Genomic DNA, 23,156 nt, shown 5'->3' on the forward strand with positions numbered 1-23,156 from the left:
AGCTTTGCAGAGACAATACACCTTCTGTGACAGACATTAGTGAACTCATCAGCTTTTCCTGTTCTCTCCCCTCCAGCTATGTGGTGATGCTACTCTTCCTGACTCCCTCGAAGTTAGGAGTGGCCATGTGACTAATTCTGAATACTGGGTTGTGGCCAACCAGACATGTGTCACTGCTGGCTGGAGCTAGTATGAAACTCTCCAGCTCCCCTTCTCCTTATTGTGGTGACCACAGATATCTCAGATGGTTGAGGCCCTGTCAGCGGGTCGCTGGGTGTGGATGACAGGAGCAGGGCGCCCTGCCTACCTGGGGTGGGCCTGGAGCAAGAGTGAGGAATAACCTGTATCATGTGAAGCCGCTGAAGGGTGAGGGTTGTCAGCACTGCATAATCTAGCCTGTCCTAACTAATATACGTCCCTTGCTTGGAAAATGTAGAGTCCAGGTCATGAGTTTTAACAAAGATACAGAAACGAATTGTGCTGGGTGGCACAGTGGAATTTATTTGTCTTTATGATTTACATATAATAATTAAACACACAAAAGAAAAAACACTGTCAAGATGGCCATATGTAGCTTAGGAAATGACTGGTCCCAATGCAATCATACAAATGTTCATTCGGCGTAAAAATGAATTTCTTTTTAATGGTTTTAATCTTTTTTTTTTTTTTTTTTTCAGTCCCCAAGGCTTGTACCACTCAGTACAAATGTTTTTGCTACTGGGTTATCATCAGGCACATGATGTTTACCAATTCCCAGGAAATGAATAAAATCAACAGAAACATCCTGTGACAATAGAGCACATTTTCATAGAAATGAAATTGATGAGCTTATTACAGTTTGAATCAGTTCAGCTATTAAATCTACACATAAAACATAAAACAATATTAACAAGTTACATTTATATTTTTTTAAAAAATATTTATCATACTTTTTTTGTGCAAGGATTCCACTGATTTCTTTGGTTTTAAACACGATAGATCTATTTTACCTAAATATATATAGTTCTATTTGTACCAAACATCAAAAATCAAAAAATTAAACAAAATTTCAAAGGGTAAAAATGGAATTATTGCTTTGATATAAAAAAGGCCTAGCCCATTTGAGAACTATTGCCATTACTACTTTCCTATTGGAAAACTATCCTGGAAATCAAGGAATGCACCCCATAGCTCCCTGCAGAAAGTATAATTTGGTTGCACATTATCATCATATTAATATGACCCTACCTTCACCAAAGCTATCCTGATCTTGTCCTTAAAAAACAAAACAAAGCAAAATAGCATAAATAAATAAGTTTACCTAAGGGGATACAATAAATAGACTAGTATACTACATAGGAATAAAGAATATTGTAACATAAAGCCCTTCAGTGCTGCACAATTAAACAATAGCTTTGGATTTTCAAGGTCTCTAAACGCAGCCTCCATTTCAAAACACAGTTTTATTGCTGATATGCAGCTGACAGAACAAGACAATACATTTCTTTTGTTCTCCTCATCTGAGAGTGAATGCACAGCAGATACAACTGTCAATTCTGCCTTTTGGGAATTTACCTGGGCATGTACCATTGTCAGCTTTTGACCTCTGACTAATTGTAGGGCAAAATCTTAGGATTAAAAATATACAAATATTCCTTCAATTCCTAGTGGTTTCTTGGTCTCCAGAATAGTTAAAAACAGAGAGGAAATTGGACTCAAAAGTTTTGCTGCCTTCTTTTTTTTGCATCCATCGCATCCAGAATGGGCTGTCTTTTCGCAGTGTATCTCTGACGAAGTTCTTCTATCTCCCGTTCCATCATAGGGTCCAGTGCTTTTAACCGCATCTGCAGTTCTTCTAAACTTAGATTTTTCAACTAGATATAGAAACAGACAAAGATATCAATATAGTGAAATTATCCACAACACATTAATGTCTAATGAGTTTTAACATAAATATTTCAGCAAATTCTTTACATCATCTTTGAAGTATGGTTCAACAGTTAAAACAGGAATTTCTTCCTTGAAGAACCCAGAGGTCATATCTTGCAAGAACCTCAAGTAATCTGCAATGAAAAAATTGGATCATCTGCCTTTAGTAAAGGGCAAATGAGAAAAAGTATGCTGATGGAATTTGTAAAAAGGTACAAAGACAAATCCACCACTGCCAACAAACAGATTTTCAGAATACGTTTCAGGTATATTCACTCTAACTTCTTACATCTTTGCCAGCTACTGAGTGCTACAATAATTATGAACACTTGCAGAGATCGCCCAAGAACATGACAAGACTGAATAAAGGTTAAATTAACCATTCTATTCTCCATTTTACCAAATGCTTAATAAAGAAGATGACTGTGGTAGGTGGTGGGAAGTAAGGCTGAATAGGCCTGGTGGGGCCCCAAAAGTAGGAAGCCATGATCAATTCTGGAGTAGGACAGTTATGGAAGAGTAATCCAGATTTTGTTTCTCCTTCTCCTCCTTCTTCTTCTTCTTATTTATTTATTTTTTTGAGACCATGTTGCCCAGGCTAGCCTCAAGCTTCTGGGCTCAAGAGATCCTCCTCCCTCGACCTCCTCAGTAGCTGGGATGTGCCACTGCACCCAGCTAAGGCTTGGTTTTAAAATAAAACTTGCAACTTACTTTTTGTTTTAAAAAGATAACTGTCTTTGGTTATTTTATGAGTCAAGGAAGAAAAATACTCATTACTTATAGTCATCCAAAGTAGCATGTCCCAGCAGATCCTTTTACTCGCCATCCCTGGCCCTATCGTGACTTCTGCTTTCAAAAACCAAATTCACTCTTAGCTGAAAAAGACTCTGAGGATACTGAAAAGAATGAGTCACAGACTCTCTGAAGAAAATTCAAAAAAGGAGTTCCAAAAATATTTTGAGAAATGACAGTGTTATGGAGAAGAGTATGCAGGCTTCCATGATGATGACTTTGAAGGTGAACGCCACTCACTTCAGTACATAAGAAGTTCTGGTATGTATATTAATAATCAGCCTTGTTACTTTGTAGTCATATGTCATGAAAGAACCTAGCTTTTAATATTATGCTATAAAAGATACATTTATATATAATATGTATTATTATACACTTTCTTGCTTGACTTTTAATTCAAGTAGTGATCATGCATCTGTTACATGCTCGGTGCTGTTCAAATTGCTGCGGGGATACAGAATAAGACAAACAGGGAAACTCCAAACTTTGAACTGTACACATCAGTAATGGCCACATTGAAAGGCCAATGTATACCACACAACCACATTTCCCAAGAAAGACACACCCAACTATGTCTACGTAGGATCCAATTCCACTTGTGTGTTCTTCAATATCATCTCTATTTCAGCCAATGTTAATTTTTCCCATTTCTGTATTTCTATGTAACACTCATAATTTAAACAACACAATTTAGTATTTGATTCTAAATCATGTACTATTTTATAATTGATTTTTATGCATGAGTTTCATGTCCCTAGATATTCCAAAACATATTTAGACTTCAGAGACTGTACATACACCAAGAAACTATCCTACTATACTGCAAATAACATGACATAAAGGTAGATAGATAAACACAAATAAGAATACATGACCCAAAGGAGTGGGTTACTCTAAGATTAGAGGAACTAACATATTATATAAAGCAAACAATTATCATTACTTCAATTCTGATTTAAGTTATTCCTGTAAATATCTTGTACTACTTTTACTGGGGCAAACTGCCAATAAGTTTATAAATATTGTATTGCAGTAATAGAATGAACTCAGAGAAAGAAGCTACTTAGAAGAAAAATTTTCTTCCTTTAACAGATTTTTATATTTTCAATACGTAAAATTTGTGAAAAACAGGTCTGTGATATTAGAGAACCACTATCTAACATTATTAAGGAATTAGGTGTTCATGTAAGTAAATTAATGAAATACCTAAATCTTAGTCCTTTAAGTGATAAAACTTTGTCTCAGTATCACATACACATACATATACACACACATGCAAGCACACATGTGCGCACACATATGTATTTACATATGCTCTTTTTTGGTTCTATATGACTTTTAGGATATTTTTCTAATTTTGTGAAAAATGATGTTGGTATTTTGATAGGAGAAGGACTGAATCTGTAGACTGCTTTGGGCAGTAAGGTCTTTTTCATAATATTGATTCTTCCAATCCATGAGCAGCAGATGTATTTCCATTTGTGTCATGTATGATTTCTTTCAACAGTGTTTTGTAGTTCTCCCTGTAGGGATCTTTTATCTTCTTGGCTAAGTATATTCCTAAGTAATTTATTATTATTAATTATTTTACAGCTATTGTAAAAGAGGCTGAGTTCTTGGTTTGAGTCTCAGCTTGATCACTGTTTGTGTACAGTAGTGCACTGATTTGTGCACACTGATTTTGTAACCTAAGACTTTACTGATATGGTTTGGCTGTGTCCCCACCCAAATCTCATCATGAATTATAATCCTCATAATCCCCATGTATCTAGGGAGACACCTGGTGGGAGGTGACTGGATCATGGGGGCAGTTTCCCCCATGCTGTTCTGGTGATAGTGAGTGAGTTCTCACAATATGTGATGGTTTTATAAGGGGCCCTTCCTTCTTCACTCTCACTCTGCTCACCCCTGCCACCACAAGAGAAGGTCCAGGCTTGCTTCACATTCACCTTCACCTTCTACCATGATTGTAAATTTCCTGAGTCCTCCCCAGCCACATGGAACTGTGAGTCAATACACCTCTTTCCTTTATAAATTACCCAGTCTTGGGTGTTTCTTTATAGCAGTGTGAAAATGAACTAACACAGTTAACTGGCACTGAGGTAGTGGGGCACTGATATAAAGATACTTGGAAATGTGGAAGTGACTTTGGAACTGGGTAATGGGCAGAGGTTGGAATAGTTTGGAGGGCTCAAAAGAAGATAAGAAGATGTGGGAAAGTTTGGAACTTCCTAGACATTTGTTGAATGGTTTTGGCCAAAATGCTGTTAGTGATGTGGACAATGAAGCCCTGGCTGAAGTGATCTCAGATGAACATGAGAAGCTCATTGGGAACTGGAGCAAAGGTCACTCTTGCTATGCTTTAGCAAATGGACTGGTGGCATTTTGCCGCCGCCCTAGAGATCTGTGAAACTTTGAACTTGAAAGAGATGATAGGGTATCTGGTGGAATAAATTTCTAAGCAGCAAAGTGTTCAAGATGTGCCATGGGTGCTCTTAAGAGCATTCAGTTTTATGGATTCACAAATAGATGGTTTGAAATTGGAACTTACATTTAAAAGGGAAGCAGAGCACAGAAGGTTGGAAAATTTGCAGCCTGATGATGTGATAGAAAAGAAAAACTCATTTTCTGGGGGAGAAATTCAAGCCTGCAGCAGAAATCTGCATAAGTAATGAGGAGCCGAGACAATGGGGAAAATGTCTCCAGGGAATGTCAGAGATCTTGCCAGCAGCCCCTTTCATCACAGGCCTGGAGGCCTAGAAGGAAAAATAGTTTGATGGGCCAGGCCCAGGGGCCCTGCTACTCTGTGTAGCCTTAAGACATGGCACCCTGCATCCCAGCCATTTCAGTTCCAGTCATGGCTAAAAGGGGCCAAGGTACAGTTCAGGCCATGGCTTCAGCTCATGCCTTGGTGGCTTCCATGTGGTGTTGGGCCTGCGAGTGCAGAGAAGTCAAGAACTGAGGTTTGGGAACCTCTACCTAGACTTCAGAGGATGTAATGGAAATGCCTGGATGTCCAGTCAGAAGTTTGCTGCAGGAGGAGAGCCCTCATGGAGAACCTCTGGTAGGGCAGTGCAGAAGGGAAATGTGGGATTGGAGCCCTCATAGAGTCCCCACTGGGGTGCTCCCTAGTGGAGCTGTGAGAAGAGACCCACTCTCCTCCAGACCACAGAATGGTAGATCCATCCACAGCTTACACCAGACGCCTGGAAAAGCTGCAGACACTCAACGTCAGTTTGTGAAAGCTGCTGAGAGGAGGGCTGTAACCTGCGAAACCACAGGGGTAGTGATGCCCAAGACCATGGGAGCCCACCTATTGCATCAGTATGACCCAGATGTGAGACATGGAGTCAAAGGAAATCATTTTGGAACTTTAAAATTTAATGGCTACCCTGCTGGGTTTCAGATTTGCCTGGGGCCTGTAGCCCCTTTGTTTTGGCCAATTTCTCCCATTTGGAAAAAGAGCATTTATCCAATGCCTGTACCCCCACTGTATCTTGGATGTAACTAACTTGCTTTTGATTTTACAGGCTCCTAGGTGGAAGGGATTTGCCTTGTCTCAGATTAGACTTTGGACTTCGACTTTTGGGTTAATGCTGGAATGAGTTAACACACTGGGGAACTGTTGAAAAGGCATGATTGTATTTTGAAATGTGAGGACATGAGATTTGGGAGGAACCAGGGACAGAATGATATGGTTTGGCTGTGTCCCTACCCAAATCTCATATTGAAGTGTAATCTCCATAATCTTGGTTTATAATCCCCATGTGTCTACAGAGAGATCTGGTGGGAGGTGATTGGATCATGGGGGCAGTTTCCTCCATACTGTTCTCATGATAGTGAGTTCCCACAAGACCTGATGGTTTTACAAGGGGCTCTTTCCCCTTTGCTCTCTGCTCTCTCCTGCCACCATGTGAGAAGGTTCAAGCTTGGTTCACCTTCACCATCCGCCATGATTATGTTTCCTGAGGCCTCCCCAGCCATGCAGAACTATGAAACAACTTGATTTTTAAAAACATATTGAGACTTGTTTTAGGCCTATCATATGGTTTATCTTGGAGAATGTTTCATGTTGGATGAGAAGAATGTATATTCTGCAATTCTTGGGTAGAATGTTCTGTAAATATTTGTTATGTCCATTTGTTCCAGAGTGCAGTTTAAGTCCTGTCTTCATTGACTTTCTGCCTCGATGATCTGTCTAGTGCTGCCAGTGGAGTGGTGAATTCCCCCACTACCACTGGGTTGCACCTATCTCTTTTCTTAGATTTAACAGCAATTGTTTTATGAATCACAGAGCTCAAGAGTGAGGTGCATATTTATTTAGGACAATATCTTCTTGTTGGATTGATCCTTTTATCATTATATAATGTCCTTCTTCATCTTTTTTTTACTGTTGTTGCTTTAAATTCTGTTTTATCTGATACAAGAATAGCTATTCCTGCTCACTTTTAGCTTCCATTTGCATAGAATATCTTTTTCCACCCCTTTGAGTCTATACAAATCCTTATGTGTTAGGTAAGTCTCTTAAAGACAGCAGATATGTGGTTTGTAATTTTTTATCAATTCTGCCAACCTGTATCTTTTAAGTGGAGCATTTAGATCATTTACATTCAACATTAATATTGAAATGTGAGTTACTGTTCCAGTCATCACGTTGGTTGTTTTCCAGATACTGTTTTCTTCGTTGTGTTATTGTTTTACAGGCCTTGTGAGTTTTATGCTTTCAAGAGGTTCTATTCTGGTGCATTATCTACCTTTTGTTTCATGATTTAGAACCCCTTTTAGCATTTCTTGTAGGGATGCTCTGGTAGTGACAAATTCTCTCAGCATTTGCTTGTCTGAAAAAGAATTTATTTCTCCTTCATTTATGAAACAGTTTTGCTCAATACAAAATTCTTAGTTAACAGTTTTCTGTTTAAGGAGGTTAAAAATAGGACCCCAGTCCCTTCTGGCTTGTAAGGTTTGTGCTGAGAAGTCTGCTGTTAGTCTGATAGGTTTTCCTTTACAGGTTACCTAACGCTTTTGTCTCACTGCTCTTGGTGATGTCCTTTTTGCAAAGAATCTCCTAGAAGTTCTTTTTTAATTAAAAAACTTTTTCTGTGGGTGCATAGTAGGTACATATGGGGTACCTGAAATGTTTTAATACTGACATGCAACGTGAAAGAAGCACATCATTGAGAATGGGGTATCCATCCCCTCAAGCATTTATCCTTCGAATACAATCTAGTAACACTCTTCAAATTATTTTAAAATGTACAATTAGTTATTATTAACTATAGTAACCCTGTTGTGCTATCAAATAGTAGGTCTTATTCATTCATTCTTTTTTTTTTTTTTTGACAGAGTTTTACTCTGTCATGCAAACTGGAGTGCAGTGGTGTGATCCTGGCTCATGCAACCTTTGCCTCCTGGGTTCAAGCAATTCTTGTGCCTCAGCCTCCCAAGCAGCTGGGATTATGGGCATGTGCCACCACATCTGGCTAACTTTTATATTTTTAGTAGAGATGGGGTTTTACCATGTTGCCCAGACTGGTCTCAAACTCCTGACCTCACGTGATCTGCCTGCCTCGGCCTTCTAATTTTTTTAATACTCATTAACCATCCTTACCTCCCCGTCACTGCCTTCCTTGCCCCACCACCCAACTACCCTTCCTAGCCTCTGGTAACCATTCTTCTACTCTCTATGTCCATGAGTTCAATTGTTTTGATTTTTAGATGAAAACAATTAATAAATGAGAACATGCAATGTTTGTCTATGCCTGGTTTATTTCACTTAACATAGTGATCATCAGTTCCACCTTAGTTGTTGCAAATGACTGGATCTCACTATTATGACTGAATAGTACTCCAATGTGTATATGTACCACATTTTCTTTATCCATTCATATTTTGATGGACACTTAGGTTGCTTCCAAATTTTAGCTATTATAAATAGTGCTGCAACAAACACAGGATGCAGTTCTCTCTTTGATATACTGATTTCTTTTCTTTTGGATACACACCTAGCAGTGGAATTGCTGGATCATATAGTTCCTATATGAAGGAGTTCTTTGAGCTTCTTATATTTGAATATCTACATCTCTAGCAAGGCCAGGGAAGTTTTCCTCAATTATTTCCTCAAGTAAGTTTTCCAAACTTTTTGCTTTCTCTTCTCCCTCAGGAACACCAATGATTCTTAGGTTTGGCCATTTTACATAATCCCATATTTCTTGGATACTTTGTTCATTTCTTTTCTTTTTTCTTTATTTTTGTTTGACTGGGTTAATTTGAAAGCCTTGTCTTTGAGCTCTGAAATTCTTTCTTCTACTTTGCCTATTGTTAAAACTTTCCACTGCATTTTGTAATTCTTTAAATGTGTCTTTTGACTCTGGAAGTTCTGATTAGTTTTTCTTTAAAATATCTATATCTCTTTAGAAAAATTTTCATTCACATCCTGAATAGTTTTTCAAACTTCTTTTTCACCTTTCTCTTGTTATCTCCTTTGGTAGCTTAATAATCCACCTTTGAATTGTTTATAAAAAGGTATTTCAAAGATTTCATCTTGGTTTAGATCAATTACTGGACAGCTAGTGTGATCTTTTCAGGGGTGTTATAGAACCCTGCTTTGTCATATTGCCAGAATTGTTTTTCTGGTTCATTCTAATTTGGGTAGAAATATATAGAATGCTTCACAAATGTGCATGTGAGCCTTGCACAGGTGCCATGCTAATCTTCAGTTTTTCATTCCAATTTTAGTACATGTGCTGCTGAAGTGAACACTGTCTCAATTTTTTTGAACAGAAAATCTTTATAAAGTGTTCCACAGAATATACTGCCTTCTTTCTAAGCAGAGGACATAAGGAGACGGTCTTTCCTTGATAGTGAGTTATCATTACTTTTATTAATAATCTGTGTTACATATTAAATTTCTCACTCCCTTTTTGGCTTTTCTGTCAGCTCCTCTTCATGGCCATCATTGAACATATACCCTTCCTATCTCTATAGCAAGTATGTTCATCTACTGGGAACCAGAAAAGCAATTAAACAACCTCATAAGGCATTACCCCAAATAAGAATAGGTTGTGAGTGAAATCCTGAAGCTGTCTGAGGAAAGACAGAGCATGGCCTTAGTGCTGAAGCTCATTAAACCTGTTTCTAGTTTTGTATTTATTTTACAAATATCTGATTTCAGTTTTGTGGTTGTATAAGGTTGAGTTTACAGGAAATCTGACTTCTGCATAAGCTACATATATAGCTAGGTCTTCAGGTGGGCTGTCAGAGACCTTCAAAGTACTCACTGACATATTTATTGAGATTTTTCTACAGACCAAGCATAGTAGGTTCAGAGATAAGTAAAACACTCTACCTCCCACAATGAGATTGCAAGCTAGCTGGCAAGACAGGCCCATACACAGCTAACTCACTGAAGGATGAGTAAGATGATAAAATGGGAAACAGGATAGAGAAGGAAAACAGCATGAGTAAAAACATATATGGTACACGACTGTCTGGCATCTTAAGAGATATCTAGCAGACTGCTGGGATTAGAGAAGGATTCATGCAGGAAGATGAATAGAAGATGAGTCAGGAAAAAGAGAGCAAGGCCAGGTTGCTGTGGGCCTCATGTGTGTTGCTGCAAACTTCTGTGACAAGAAAGAAATGCTAAGTCATTTTGAGCATAAATGGTGATGTGATCACATATGAACTTTAGAAAAATATCTCCAGTAGCAGGTATAGGAAATGGATTGCCATGGGAGAAAAAAATGGAGGCAAGAAGATCCATTAGTAGGTTACCACAACAATCTAGTGAGAACGTTAGGCTTGGACCAAGACAATGGAAGTGGAGACTAAGAAGAGAAGGATTTGAGATCTTTGAAAGTAGAATTGGTAGGGTTGTTTTTGTTGAGTGACTGATTATAAAGGGTCAGAAAATAGGAAGGGTTAAGGATGATTCTGACTTCAAGCTTTGGTAATGGGGTAGAGATCGATACTATTAATAAGGTAGGGCAGTTAATGAAATTAATTTTAGTACTGGTGAGTTTGAGCTATGAACAAGGCACCAAGGTGGAGACATCAGATATGGATTGTAATTCAGGGTTTGGAGGTGAGGAGAGAGATCCAAGCAAAAGATACAGACTTAGGGAAGTATCAGCATTTAGGCTGTAACTGAAACCCTTGATGAGGATTAGGTTATCCAGGGAAAGAAGGTTTTCTCCCTGATCTTACTATCTTTCAGATAGTGTCCAACAGAAAATAACACTCACACTAAGCATTTGTGGTCAGAGACTCTTCTCATTTTGTTAATAGAACAGTAATATCAGTAGGTTTGTAAGTAGCTCTAAATTATGGTGTCATATAGACAAAAAAAAGGTGAGGTTGTGTGGCAAAAATTTTCACTTTTTAGATAGTAGGCATGATTTATAGACAAACTTCTGGCTTTGATTAAGCCCTAATAACACGTATTTAACACTTGGTGTTTCTCTAGCTATCGGCCTCCCACAGGCATGAAAATGCTTTTGGAAAGAAAATGTGACAGAAGCGGCCTTTTCAATCTCTCGAAAAACAGTACTGCAACTGCTCAATGCCTTAGCAGTAAAAAGATTCACAAACCAGCTAAAGAGACTCACAGTGATTTAAATGACCCTGTACTATCATAGTTTTTATCCTTTCATTTTATTTTATTTTTGCAGTTGCAAGATCTAATAGAGTGAAATAGAGTGAAAACAGAGCTCCCATACAAAGGGAGGGGACCCAAAGGAGGTTGCCATTGCTGGCTTGAATGCCTGGGTTTATATCCCGATCATTGTCCCTCCTGTTGTGTTCTCAGGCAATAGATGATTGGCTATTTCTTTACCTTCTGTTTTTGCCTAATTAGCATTTTAGTGAGCTCTCTTTACTATCTGATTGGTTGGGTGTGATCTAAGTTGCAAGGCCCATGTTTAAAGGTGGAAGCGGTCACCTTCCCAGCTAGGCTTAGGGATTCTTAGTCGGCCTAGGAAATCCAGCTAGTCCTGTCTCTCAGTGCCCCCTCTCAACAGGAAAACCTAAGTGCTGTTGGGGAGGTTGGCCGATGACCACTCTAACTGCTTCCTGCTGAATTGGGGTGAGATTTTATCCTTTTAAAATGCGAATCCAAATTAAAAGTTTTTTGAGCTAATAAGGATATTAGAAGAAAAAGTTGAACTTCCTAATATCAGTATATTTTGACAAAAGTTTCCTTCATTAAAATCAGGTTTCCTGAAAATCTTTACGAAAAGGAAGGAAAATCACCTCAGAATTATGTTTATGGATCAGAGTTTGTGGTAAATCTGTTACTTTTTTTTTATATATAGGAAAGAAATGTCACTTGCCATCTTTCTATAATACTTAAAACACAAAGTAGCTGTGTTACCACAGCTATACACTGGTTTACTAGTTCCAAAATCAGTTCAGTGTTGGAGTAACAAATCTGATTCATGCTTCTCAGAGTTTATAATGGGGTCAGTCAACTCAGTAAACATAATAATTTTAAAATATTCATACATTGTAAGTTTTACTGTACATTTACTGAACAAATGTATAAAAAGGAATAACTGATCTGGAAATGGCTTTAGTGTGTTTAAGGCTAGTTCTCTTTAATAAAATTCAGTTTTTAGGTTAATAATAAAATAGAACCGGGGTGGGGCAAGATGGCCGAATAGGAACAGCTCCAGTCTCCAGCTCCCAGCGCGAGCGACACAGGAGACAGGTGATTTCTGCATTTTCAACTGATGAACTGGGTTCATCTCACTAGGGAGTGCCGGACAATCGGTGCTGGTCAGCTGCTGCAGCCTGACCAGCGGGAGCTGAAGCAGGGCGAGGCATCGCCTCACCTGGGAAGCACAAGGGGGAAGGGAATCCCTTTTCCTAGCCAGTGGAACTGAGACACACAACACCTGGAAAATCGGGTAACTCCCACCCCAATACTGCGCTTTACCAAGGGTCTTAGCAAACGGGCACACCAGGAGATTATAGCCCACACCTGGCTGGGAGGGTCCCACACCCACGGAGCCTCCCTCATTGCTAGCACAGCAGTTTGTGATCTAACAGCAAGGCAGCAGCGAGGCTGGGGGACGGGCGCCTGCCATTGCTGAGGCTTAAGTAGGTAAACAAAGCCGGTGGGAAGCTCGAACTGGGTGGAGCTCACAGCAGCTCAAGGAGGCCTGCCTGTCTCTGTAGACTCCACCTCAGGGGACAGAGCACAGCTAAACGACAACAACAACAACAAAAAGCAGCAGAAACCTCTGTAGATGCAAACGACTCTGTCTGACAGCTTTGAAGACAGCAGTGGATCTCCCAACACGGAGGTTGAGATCTGAGAACAGACAGACTGCCTGCTCAAGTGGGTCCCTGATCCCTGAGTAGCCTAACTGGGAGACATGCCCCACTAGGGGTAGACCGACACCCCACACCTCACACGGTGGAGTACACCCCTGAGAGGAAGCTTCCAAAGCAAGAATCAGACAGGTACACTTGCTGTTCAGCAATATTCTATCTTCTGCAGACTCTGCTGCTGATACCCAGCCAAACAGGGTCTGGAGTGGACCTCAAGCAATCTCCAACAGACCTACAGCTGAGGGTCCTGACTGTTAGAAGGAAAACTAACAAACAGGAAGGACATCCACACCAAAACCCCATCAGTATGTCACCATCATCAAAGACCAGAAGCAGATAAAACCACCAAGATAGGGGAAAAGCAGGGCAGAAAAGCTGGAAATTCAAAAAATAAGAGCGCATCTCTCCCTCCAAAGGAACGCAATTCATCGCCAGCAACGGATAAAAGCTGGACGGGGAATGACTTTGATGAGATGAGAGAAGAAGGCTTCAGTCCATCAAACTTCTCAGAGCTAAAGGAGGAATTACGTACCCAGCGCAAAGAAACTAAAAATCTTGAAAAAAGAGTGAAGAATTGATAACTAGAATAATTAATGCAGAGAAGGCCATAAACGAACTGACAGAGATGAAAACCATGACATGAGAAATACGTGACAAATGCACAAGCTTCAGTAACCGACTCGATCAACTGGAAGAAAGAGTATCAGCGATTGAGGATCAAATGAATGAAATGAAGCAAGAAGAGAAATCTAAAGAAAAAAGAAGAAAAAGAAATGAACAAAGTCTGCAAGAAGTATGGGATTATGTAAAAAGACCAAATCTACGTCTGATTGGGGTGCCTGAAAGTTGGGGGGAAAATGGAACCAAGTTGGAAAACACTCTTCAGGATATCATCCAGGAGAACTTCCCCAACCTAGTAGGGCAGGCCAACATTCAAATTCAGGAAATACAGAGAACGCCACAAAGATACTCCTCGAGAAGAGTAACTCCAAGACACATAATTGCCAGATTCACCAAAGTTGAAATGAAGGAAAAAATCTTAAGGGCAGCCAGAGAGAAAGGTCGGGTTACCCACAAAGGGAAGCCCATCAGACTAACAGCAGATCTCTCGGCAGAAACTCTACAAGCCAGAAGAGGTTGGGGGCCAATATTCAACATTCTTAAAGAAAAGAATTTTCAACCCAGAATTTCATATCCAGCCAAACTAAGTTTCATAAGTGAAGGAGAAATAAAATCCTTTACAGATAAGCAAATGCTTAGAGATTTTGTCACCACCAGGCCTGCCTTACAAGAGACCCTGAAGGAAGCACTAAACATGGAAAGGAACAACTGGTACCAGCCACTGCAAAAACATGCCAAAATGTAAAGACCATCGAGGCTAGAAAGAAACTGCATCAACTACGGAGCAAAAGAACCAGTTAATATCATAATGGAAGGATCAGGTTCACACATAACAATATTAACCTTAAATGTAAATGGACTAAATGGTCCAATTAAAAGATACAGACTGGCAAACTGGATAAAGAGTCAAGAGCCATCAGTTTGCTGTATTCAGGAGACCCATCTCACATGCAGAGACACACATAGGCTCAAAATAAAGGGATGGAGGAAGATCTACCAAGCAAATGGAGAAAAAAAAAAAGCAGGGGTTGCAATCCTAGTCTCTGATAAAACAGACTTTAAACCATCAAAGATCAAAAGAGACAAAGAAGGCCATTACATAATGGTAAAGGGATCAATTCAACAGGAAGAGCTAACTATCCTAAATATATATGCACCCAATACAGGAGCACCCAGATTCATAAAGCAAGTCCTTAGAGACTTACAAAGAGACTTAGACTCCCATACAGTAATAATGGGAGACTTCAACACCCCATTGTCAACATTAGACAGATCAATGAGACAGAAAGTGAACAAGGATATCCAGGAATTGAACTCATCTCTGCACCAAGCAGACCTAATAGACATCTACAGAACTCTCCACCCCAAATCAACAGAATATACATTCTTCTCAGCACCACATCACACTTATTCCAAAATTGACCACATAATTGGAAGTAAAGCACTCCTCAGCAAATGTACAAGAACAGAAATTATAACAAACTGTCTCTCAGACCACAGTGCAATCAAACTAGAACTCAGGATCAAGAAACTCAATCAAAACCGCTCAACTACATGGAAACTGAACAACCTGCTCCTGAATGACTACTGGGTACATAACGAAATGAAGGCAGAAATAAAGATGTTCTTTGAAACCAATGAGAACAAAGATACAACATACCAGAATCTCTGGGACACATTTAAAGCAGTGTGTAGAGGGAAATTTATAGCACTAAATGCCCACAAGAGAAAGCTGGAAAGATCTAAAATTGACACCCTAACATCACAATCAAAAGAACTAGAGAAGCAAGAGCAAACACATTCAAAAGCTAGCAGAAGGCAAGAAATAACAAAGATCAGAGCAGAACTGAAGGAGATAGAGACACAAAAAATCAATGGATCCAGGAGTTGGTTTTTTGAAAAGATCAACAAAATTGATAGACCGCTAGCAAGACTAATAAAGAAGAAAAGAGAGAAGCATCAAATAGATGCAATAAAAAATGATAAAGAGGATATCACCACTGACCCCACAGAAATACAAACTACCATCAGAGAATACTATAAACACCTCTACGCAAATCAACTAGAAAATCTAGAAGCAATAGATAATTTCCTGGACACTTAATGCTCTCCCAAGACTAAACGAGGAAGAAGCTGAATCCCTGAATAGACCAATAGCAGGCTCTGAAATTGAGGCAATAATTAATAGCCTACCAACCAAAAAAAACCTCCACGACCAGATGAATTCACAGCTGAATTCTACCAGAGGTACAAGGAGGAGCTGGTACCATTCCTTCTGAAACTATTCCAATCAATAGAAAAAGGGAGAATCCTCCCTAACTCGTTTTATGATGCCAACATCATCCTAATACCAAAGCCTGGCAGAGACACAACAAAAAAAGATAATTTTAGACCAATATCCCTGATGAACATTGATGCAAAAATCCTCAATAAAATACTGGCAAACCGGATTCAGCAGCACATCAAAAAGCTTATCCACCATGATCAAGTGGGCTTCATCCCTGGGATGCAAGGCTGGTTCAACATACGCAAATCAATAAACGTAATCCAGCATATAAACAGAACCAAAGACAAGAACCACATGATTATCTCAATAGATGCAGAAAAGACCTTTGACAAAATTCAACAGCCCTTCATGCTAAAAACTCTCAATAAATTCGGTATTGATGGAACGTATCTCAAAATAATAAGAGCTATTTATGACAAACCCACAGCCAATATCATACTGAATGGGCAAAAACTGGAGAAATTCCCTTTGAAAACTGGCACAAGACAGGGATGACCTCTCTCACCACTCCTATTCAACATAGTGTTGGAAGTTCTGGCTAGGGCAATCAGGCAAGAGAAAGAAATCAAGGGTATTCAGTTAGGAAAAGAAGAAGTCAAATTGTCCCTGTTTGCAGATGACATGATTGTATATTTAGAAAACCCCACTGTCTCAGCCCAAAATCTCCTTAAGCTGATAAGAAACTTCAGCAAATCTCAGGATACAAAATCAATGTGCAAAACTCACAAGCATTCTTATACACCAGTAACAGACAAACAGAGAGCCAAATCATCAATGAACTCCCATTCACAATAGCTGCAAAGAGAATAAAATACCTAGGAGTCCAACTTACAAGGGATGTAAAGGACCTCTTCAAGGAGAACTACAAGCCACTGCTCAGTGAAATAAAAGAGGACACAAACAAATGGAAGAACATACCATGCTCATGGATAGGAAGAATCAATATTGTGAAAATGGCCATACTGCCCAAAGTAATTTATAGATTCAATGCCATCCCCATTAAGCTACCAGTGACTTTCTTCAGAATTGGAAAAAACTGCTTTAAAGTTCATACAGAACCAAAAAAGACCCCACATTGCCAAGACAATCCTAAGCCAAAAGAACAAAGCTGGAGGCATCACACTACCTGACTTCAAACTACACTACAAGTCTACAGTAACCAAAACAGCATGGTACTGGTACCAAAACAGAGATATAGACCAATGGAACAGAACAGAGTCCTCAGAAATAATACCACACATCTACAGCCATCTGATCTTTGACAAACCTGAGAAAAACAAGAAATGGGGAAAGGATTCCCTATTTAATAAATGGTGCTGGGAAAATTGGCTAGCCATAAGCAGAAAGCTGAAACTGGATCCTTTCCTTACTCCTTATACGAAAATTAATTCAAGATGGATTAGAGACTTAAATGTTAGACCTAATACCATAAAAACTCTAGAGTAAAACCTAGGTAATACCATTCAGGACATAGGCATGGGCAAGGACTTCATGTCTAAAACACCAAAAGCAACGGCAACAAAAGCCAAAATTGACAAATGGGATCTCATTAAACTAAAGAGCTTCTGCACAGCAAAAGAAACTACCATCAGAGTGAACAGGCAACCTACAGAATGGGAGACAATTTTTGCAATCTACTCATCTGATGAAGGGCTAATATCCAGAACCTACAAAGAACTCAAACAAATTTACAAGAAAAAAACAAACAACCCCATCAAAAAGTGGGCAAAGGATATGAACAGACATTTCTCAAAAGAAGACATGCATCCAGCCAACAGACACATGAAAAAATGCTCATCATCACTCGCCATCAGAGAAATGCAAATCAAAACCACAATGAGATACCATCTCACACCAGTTAGAATGGCAATCAGTAAAAAGTCAGGAAACAACAGGTGCTGGAGAGGATGTGGAGAAATAGGAACACTTTTACAATGTTGGTGGGATTGTAAACTTGTTCAACCATTATGGAAAACAGTATGGCGATTCCTCAAGGATCTAGATCTAGAAGTACCATATGATCCAGCCATCCCACTACTGGGTATATACCCAAAGGATTATAAATCATGCTGCTATAAAGACACATGCACACGTATGTTTATTGCGGCACTATTCACAATAGCAAAGACTTGGAATCAACCCAAATGTCCATCAGTGACAGACTGGATTAAGAAAATGTGGCACATATACACCATGGAATACTATGCAGCCATAAAAAAGGATGAGTTTGTGTCCTTTGTAGGGACATAGATGCAGCTGGAAACTATCACAAACTATCACAAGAACAGAAAACCAAACACCGCATGTTCTCACTCATAGGTGGGAACTAAACAATGAGATCACTTGGACTCGGGAAGGGGAACATCACACACCGGGGCCTATCATGGGGGAGGGGGTAGGGGGGAGGGATTGCATTGGGAGTTATACCTGTAAATGACAAGTTGATGGGTGCTGACGAGTTGATGGGTGCAGCCCACCAACATGGCACAAGTATACATATGTAACAAACCTGCACGTTATGCACATGTACCCTAGAACTTAAAGTATAATAAGAATAAAGAGCAAGATGGCCGAATAGGAACAGCTCCAGTCTCCAACTCCCAGCGCGAGTAACACAGAAGACCGGTGATTTCTGCATTTTCAACTGAGGTACTGGGGTCATCTCTCTAGGGAGTGCCGGACAATCGGTGCTGGTCAGCTGCTGCAGCCTGACCAGCGTGAGCTGAAGCAGGGCGAGGCATCGCCTCACCTGGAAGCGCAAGGGGGAAGGAAATCCGTTTTCCTAGCCAGGGGAACTGAGACACACAACACCTGGAAAATCGGGTAACTCCCACCCCAATACTGCGCTTTAAGGAAACAGGCACACCAGGAGAATATATCCCACACCTGGCCGGGAGGGTCCCACGCCCACGGAGCCTCCCTCACTGCTAACACAGCCGTCTGCGGCGATCTATCCGCAAGGCAGCAGCGAGGCTGGGGGAGGGGCGCCCGCCATTGCTGAGGCTTAAGTAGGTAAACAAAGCCGCTGGGAAGCTCGAACTGGGTGGAGCTCACAGCAGCTCAAGGAAACCTGCCTGTCTCTGTAGACTCCACCTGTGGGGACAGCCCACAGCTGAGGTCCAATAGGGAAAGCAGCGGGGGCGGTGCAGAGGCGAACGACTCTGTCTGACAGCTTTGGGGAGAGCCGTGGATCTCCCAACGCGGAGGTTGAGATCCGAGAAGGGACAGACTGCCTGCTCAGGTGGGTCCCTGACCCCTGAGTAGCCTAGCTGGGAGACATCCCCCACTAGGGGCAGTCTGACACCCCACACCTCACAGGGTGGAGTCATCCCTGAGAGGAAACTTCCAAAGGAAGAATCAGACAGGTACACTCGCTGCTCAGCAATATTCTATCTTTGGCAACCTCTGCTGCTGATACCCAGGCAAACAGGGTCTGGAGTGGACCTCAAGCAATCTCCAACAGACCAACAGACAGTCCTTCTGACTGTCAGACGGAAAACTATCAAACAGGAAGGACACCTATACCAAAACCCCATCAGTACGTCACCATCATCAAAGACCAGAGACAGATAAAACCACAAAGATGGGGAAAAAGCAGGGCAGAAAAGCTGGAAATTCAAAAAATAAGAGCGCATCTCCCCCTGCAAAGGAGCGCAGCCCATCGCCAGCAACGGATCAAAGCTGGTCAGAGAATGACTTTGACGAGATGAGAGAAGAAGGCTTCAGTCCATCAAACCTCTCAGAGCTAAAGGAGGAATTACGTACCCAGCGCAAAGAAACTAAAAATCTTGAAAAAAAAGTGGAAGAAGTGACAGCTAGACTAATTAATGCAGAGAAGATCATAAACGAAATGACAGAGATGAAAACCATGACACGAGAAATACGTGACAAATGCACAAGCTTCAGTAACCGACTCGATCAACTGGAAGAAAGAGTATCAGCGATTGAGGATCAAATGAATGAAATGAAGCGAGAAGAGAAACCAAAAGAAAAAAGAAGAAAAAGAAATGAACAAAGCCTGCAAGAAGTATGGGATTATGTAAAAAGACCAAATCTACGTCTGATTGGGGTGCCTGAAAGTGAGGGGGAAAATGGAACCAAGTTGGAAAACACTCTTCAGGATATCATCCAGGAGAACTTCCCCAACCTAGTAGGGCAGGCCAACATTCAAATTCAGGAAATACAGAGAACGCCACAAAGATACTCCTCCAGAAGAGCAACTCCAAGACACATAATTGCCAGATTCACCAAAGTTGAAATGAAGGAAAAAATCTTAAGGGCAGCCAGAGAGAAAGGTCGGGTTACCCACAAAGGGAAGCCCATCAGACTAACAGCAGATCTCTCGGCAGAAACTCTACAAGCCAGAAGAGAGTGGGGGCCAATATTCAACGTTCTTAAAGAAAAGAATTTTCAACCCAGAATTTCATATCCAGCCAAACTAAGTTTCATCAGTGAAGGAGAAATAAAATCCTTTACAGATAAGCAAATGCTTAGAGATTTTGTCACCACCAGGCCTGCCTTACAAGAGACCCTGAAGGAAGCCCTAAACATGGAAAGGAACAACCGGTACCAGCCATTGCAAAAACATGCCAAAATGTAAAGACCATCGAGGCTAGGAAGAAACTGCATCAACTAATGAGCAAAATAACCAGTTAATATCATAATGACAGGATCAAGTTCACACATAACAATATTAACCTTAAATGTAAATGGACTAAATGCTCCAATGAAAAGACACAGACTGGCCAACTGGATAAAGAGTCAAGACCCATCAGTCTGCTGTATTCAGGAGACCCATCTCACATGCAGAGACATACATAGGCTCAAAATAAAGGGATGGAGAAAGATCTACCAAGCAAATGGAGAACAAAAAAAAGCAGGGGTTGCAATCCTAGTCTCTGATAAAACAGACTTTAAACCATCAAAGATCAAAAGAGACAAAGAAGGCCATTACATAATGGTAAAGGGATCAATTCAACAGGAAGAGCTAACTCTCCTAAATATCTATGCACCCAATACAGGAGCACCCAGATTCATAAAGCAAGTCCTTAGAGACCTACAAAGAGACTTAGACTCCCATACAATAATAATGGGAGATTTCAACACTCCACTGTCAACATTAGACAGATCAACGAGACAGAAAGTTAACAAGGATATCCAGGAATTGAACTCATCTCTGCACCAAGCGGACCTAATAGACATCTATAGAACTCTCCACCCCAAATCAACAGAATATACATTCTTCTCAGCACCACATCGCACTTATTCCAAAATTGACCACATAATTGGAAGTAAAGCACTCCTCAGCAAATGTACAAGAACAGAAATTATAACAAACTGTCTCTCAGACCACAGTGCAATCAAACTAGAACTCAGGACTAAGAAACTCAATCAAAACCGCTCAACTACATGGAAACTGAATAACCTGCTCCTGAATGACTACTGGGTACATAACGAAATGAAAGCAGAAATAAAGATGTTCTTTGAAACCAATGAGAACAAAGATACAACATACCAGAATCTCTGGGACACATTTAAAGCAGTGTGTAGAGGGAAATTTATAGCACTAAATGCCCACAAGAGAAAGCAGGAAAGATCTAAAATTGACACTTTAACATCACAATTAAAAGAACTAGAGAGGCAAGAGCAAACACATTCAAAAGCTAGCAGAAGGCAAGAAATAACTAAGATCAGAGCAGAACTGAAGGAGATAGAGTCACAAAAAACCCTCCAAAAAATCAATGAATCCAGGAGTTGGTTTTTTGAAAAGATCAACAAAATTGACAGACCGCTAGCAAGACTAATAAAGAAGAAAAGAGAGAGGAATCAAATAGACGCAATAAAAAATGATAAAGGGGATATCACCACCGACCCCACAGAAATACAAACAACCATCAGAGAATACTATAAATGCCTCTACGCAAATCGACTAGAAAATCTAGAAGAAATGGATAATTTCCTGGACACTTACACTCTCCCAAGACTGAACCAGGAAGAAGTTGAATCCCTGAATAGACCAATAACAGGCTCTGAAATTGAGGCAACAATTAATAGCCTACCCACGAAAAAAAGTCCAGGACCAGATGGATTCACAGCTGAATTCTACCAGAAGTACAAGGAGGAGCTGGTACCATTCCTTCTGAAAGTATTCCAATCAATAGAAAAAGAGGGAATCCTCCCTAACTCATTTTATGAGGCCAACATCATCCTGATACCAAAGCCTGGCAGAGACACAACAAAAAGAGAGAATTTTAGACCAATATCCCTGATGAACATCGATGCAAAAATTCTCAATAAAATACTGGCAAACCGGATTCAGCAGCACATCAAAAAGCTTATCCACCATGATCAAGTGGGCTTCATCCCTGGGATGCAAGGCTGGTTCAACATTCGCAAATCAATAAACGTAATCCAGCATATAAACAGAACCAAAGACAAGAACCACATGATTATCTCAATAGATGCAGAAAAGGCTTTTGACAAAATTCAACAGCCCTTTATGCTAAAAACGCTCAATAAATTCGGTATTGATGGAACGTACCTCAAAATAATAAGAGCTATTTACGACAAACCCACAGCTAATATCATACTGAATGGGCAAAAACTGGAAAAATTCCCTTTGAAAACTGGCACAAGACAGGGATGCCCTCTCTCACCACTCCTATTCAACATAGTGTTGGAAGTTCTGGCTAGGGCAATCAGGCAAGAGAAAGAAATCAAGGGTATCCAGTTAGGAAAAGAAGAAGTCAAATTGTCCCTGTTTGCAGATGACATGATTGTATATTTAGAAAAACCCATCGTCTCAGCCCAAAATCTCCTTAAGCTGATAAGCAACTTCAGCAAAGTCTCAGGATACAAAATTAATGTGCAAAAATCACAAGCATTCTTATACACCAGTAACAGACAAGCAGAGAGCCAAGTCAGGAATGAACTTCCATTCACAATTGCTTCAAAGAGAATAAAATACCTAGGAATCCAGCTTACAAGGGATGTAAAGGACCTCTTCAAGGAGAACTACAAACCACTGCTCAGTGAAATCAAAGAGGACACAAACAAATGGAAGAACATACCATGCTCATGGATAGGAAGAATCAATATTGTGAAAATGGCCATACTGCCCAAGGTTATTTATAGATTCAATGCCATCCCCATCAAGCTACCAATGAGTTTCTTCACAGAATTGGAAAAAACTGCTTTAAAGTTCATATGGAACCAA

General features: G+C 40.2%; 1 protein-coding gene and 1 non-coding gene across 2 annotated transcripts in view; both read right to left on the bottom strand.

The window, feature by feature from the left end:
- Window positions 1-478: 478 nt before the first annotated feature.
- The window catches only part of STK3 (serine/threonine kinase 3), a 354,584-nt gene continuing 331,906 nt past the window's right edge, over window positions 479-23,156 (bottom strand). Inside the window, exon 11 of the mRNA XM_033202322.1 lies at window positions 479-1,853. Coding sequence (XP_033058213.1) covers window positions 1,695-1,853 — 159 coding nt within the window. The 3' untranslated portion in view covers window positions 479-1,694. The remainder of the gene's footprint in view (window positions 1,854-23,156) is intronic.
- Window positions 9,353-9,459, bottom strand: LOC117079759. The gene has a single exon (XR_004435600.1). It is a non-coding gene; the product is annotated as a U6 spliceosomal RNA (small nuclear RNA).

The sequence above is a fragment of the Trachypithecus francoisi genome, unplaced genomic scaffold (assembly GCF_009764315.1).
Source record: "Trachypithecus francoisi isolate TF-2019V2 unplaced genomic scaffold, Tfra_2.0 Lachesis_group7, whole genome shotgun sequence".
Lineage (NCBI taxonomy): Eukaryota > Metazoa > Chordata > Mammalia > Primates > Cercopithecidae > Trachypithecus > Trachypithecus francoisi.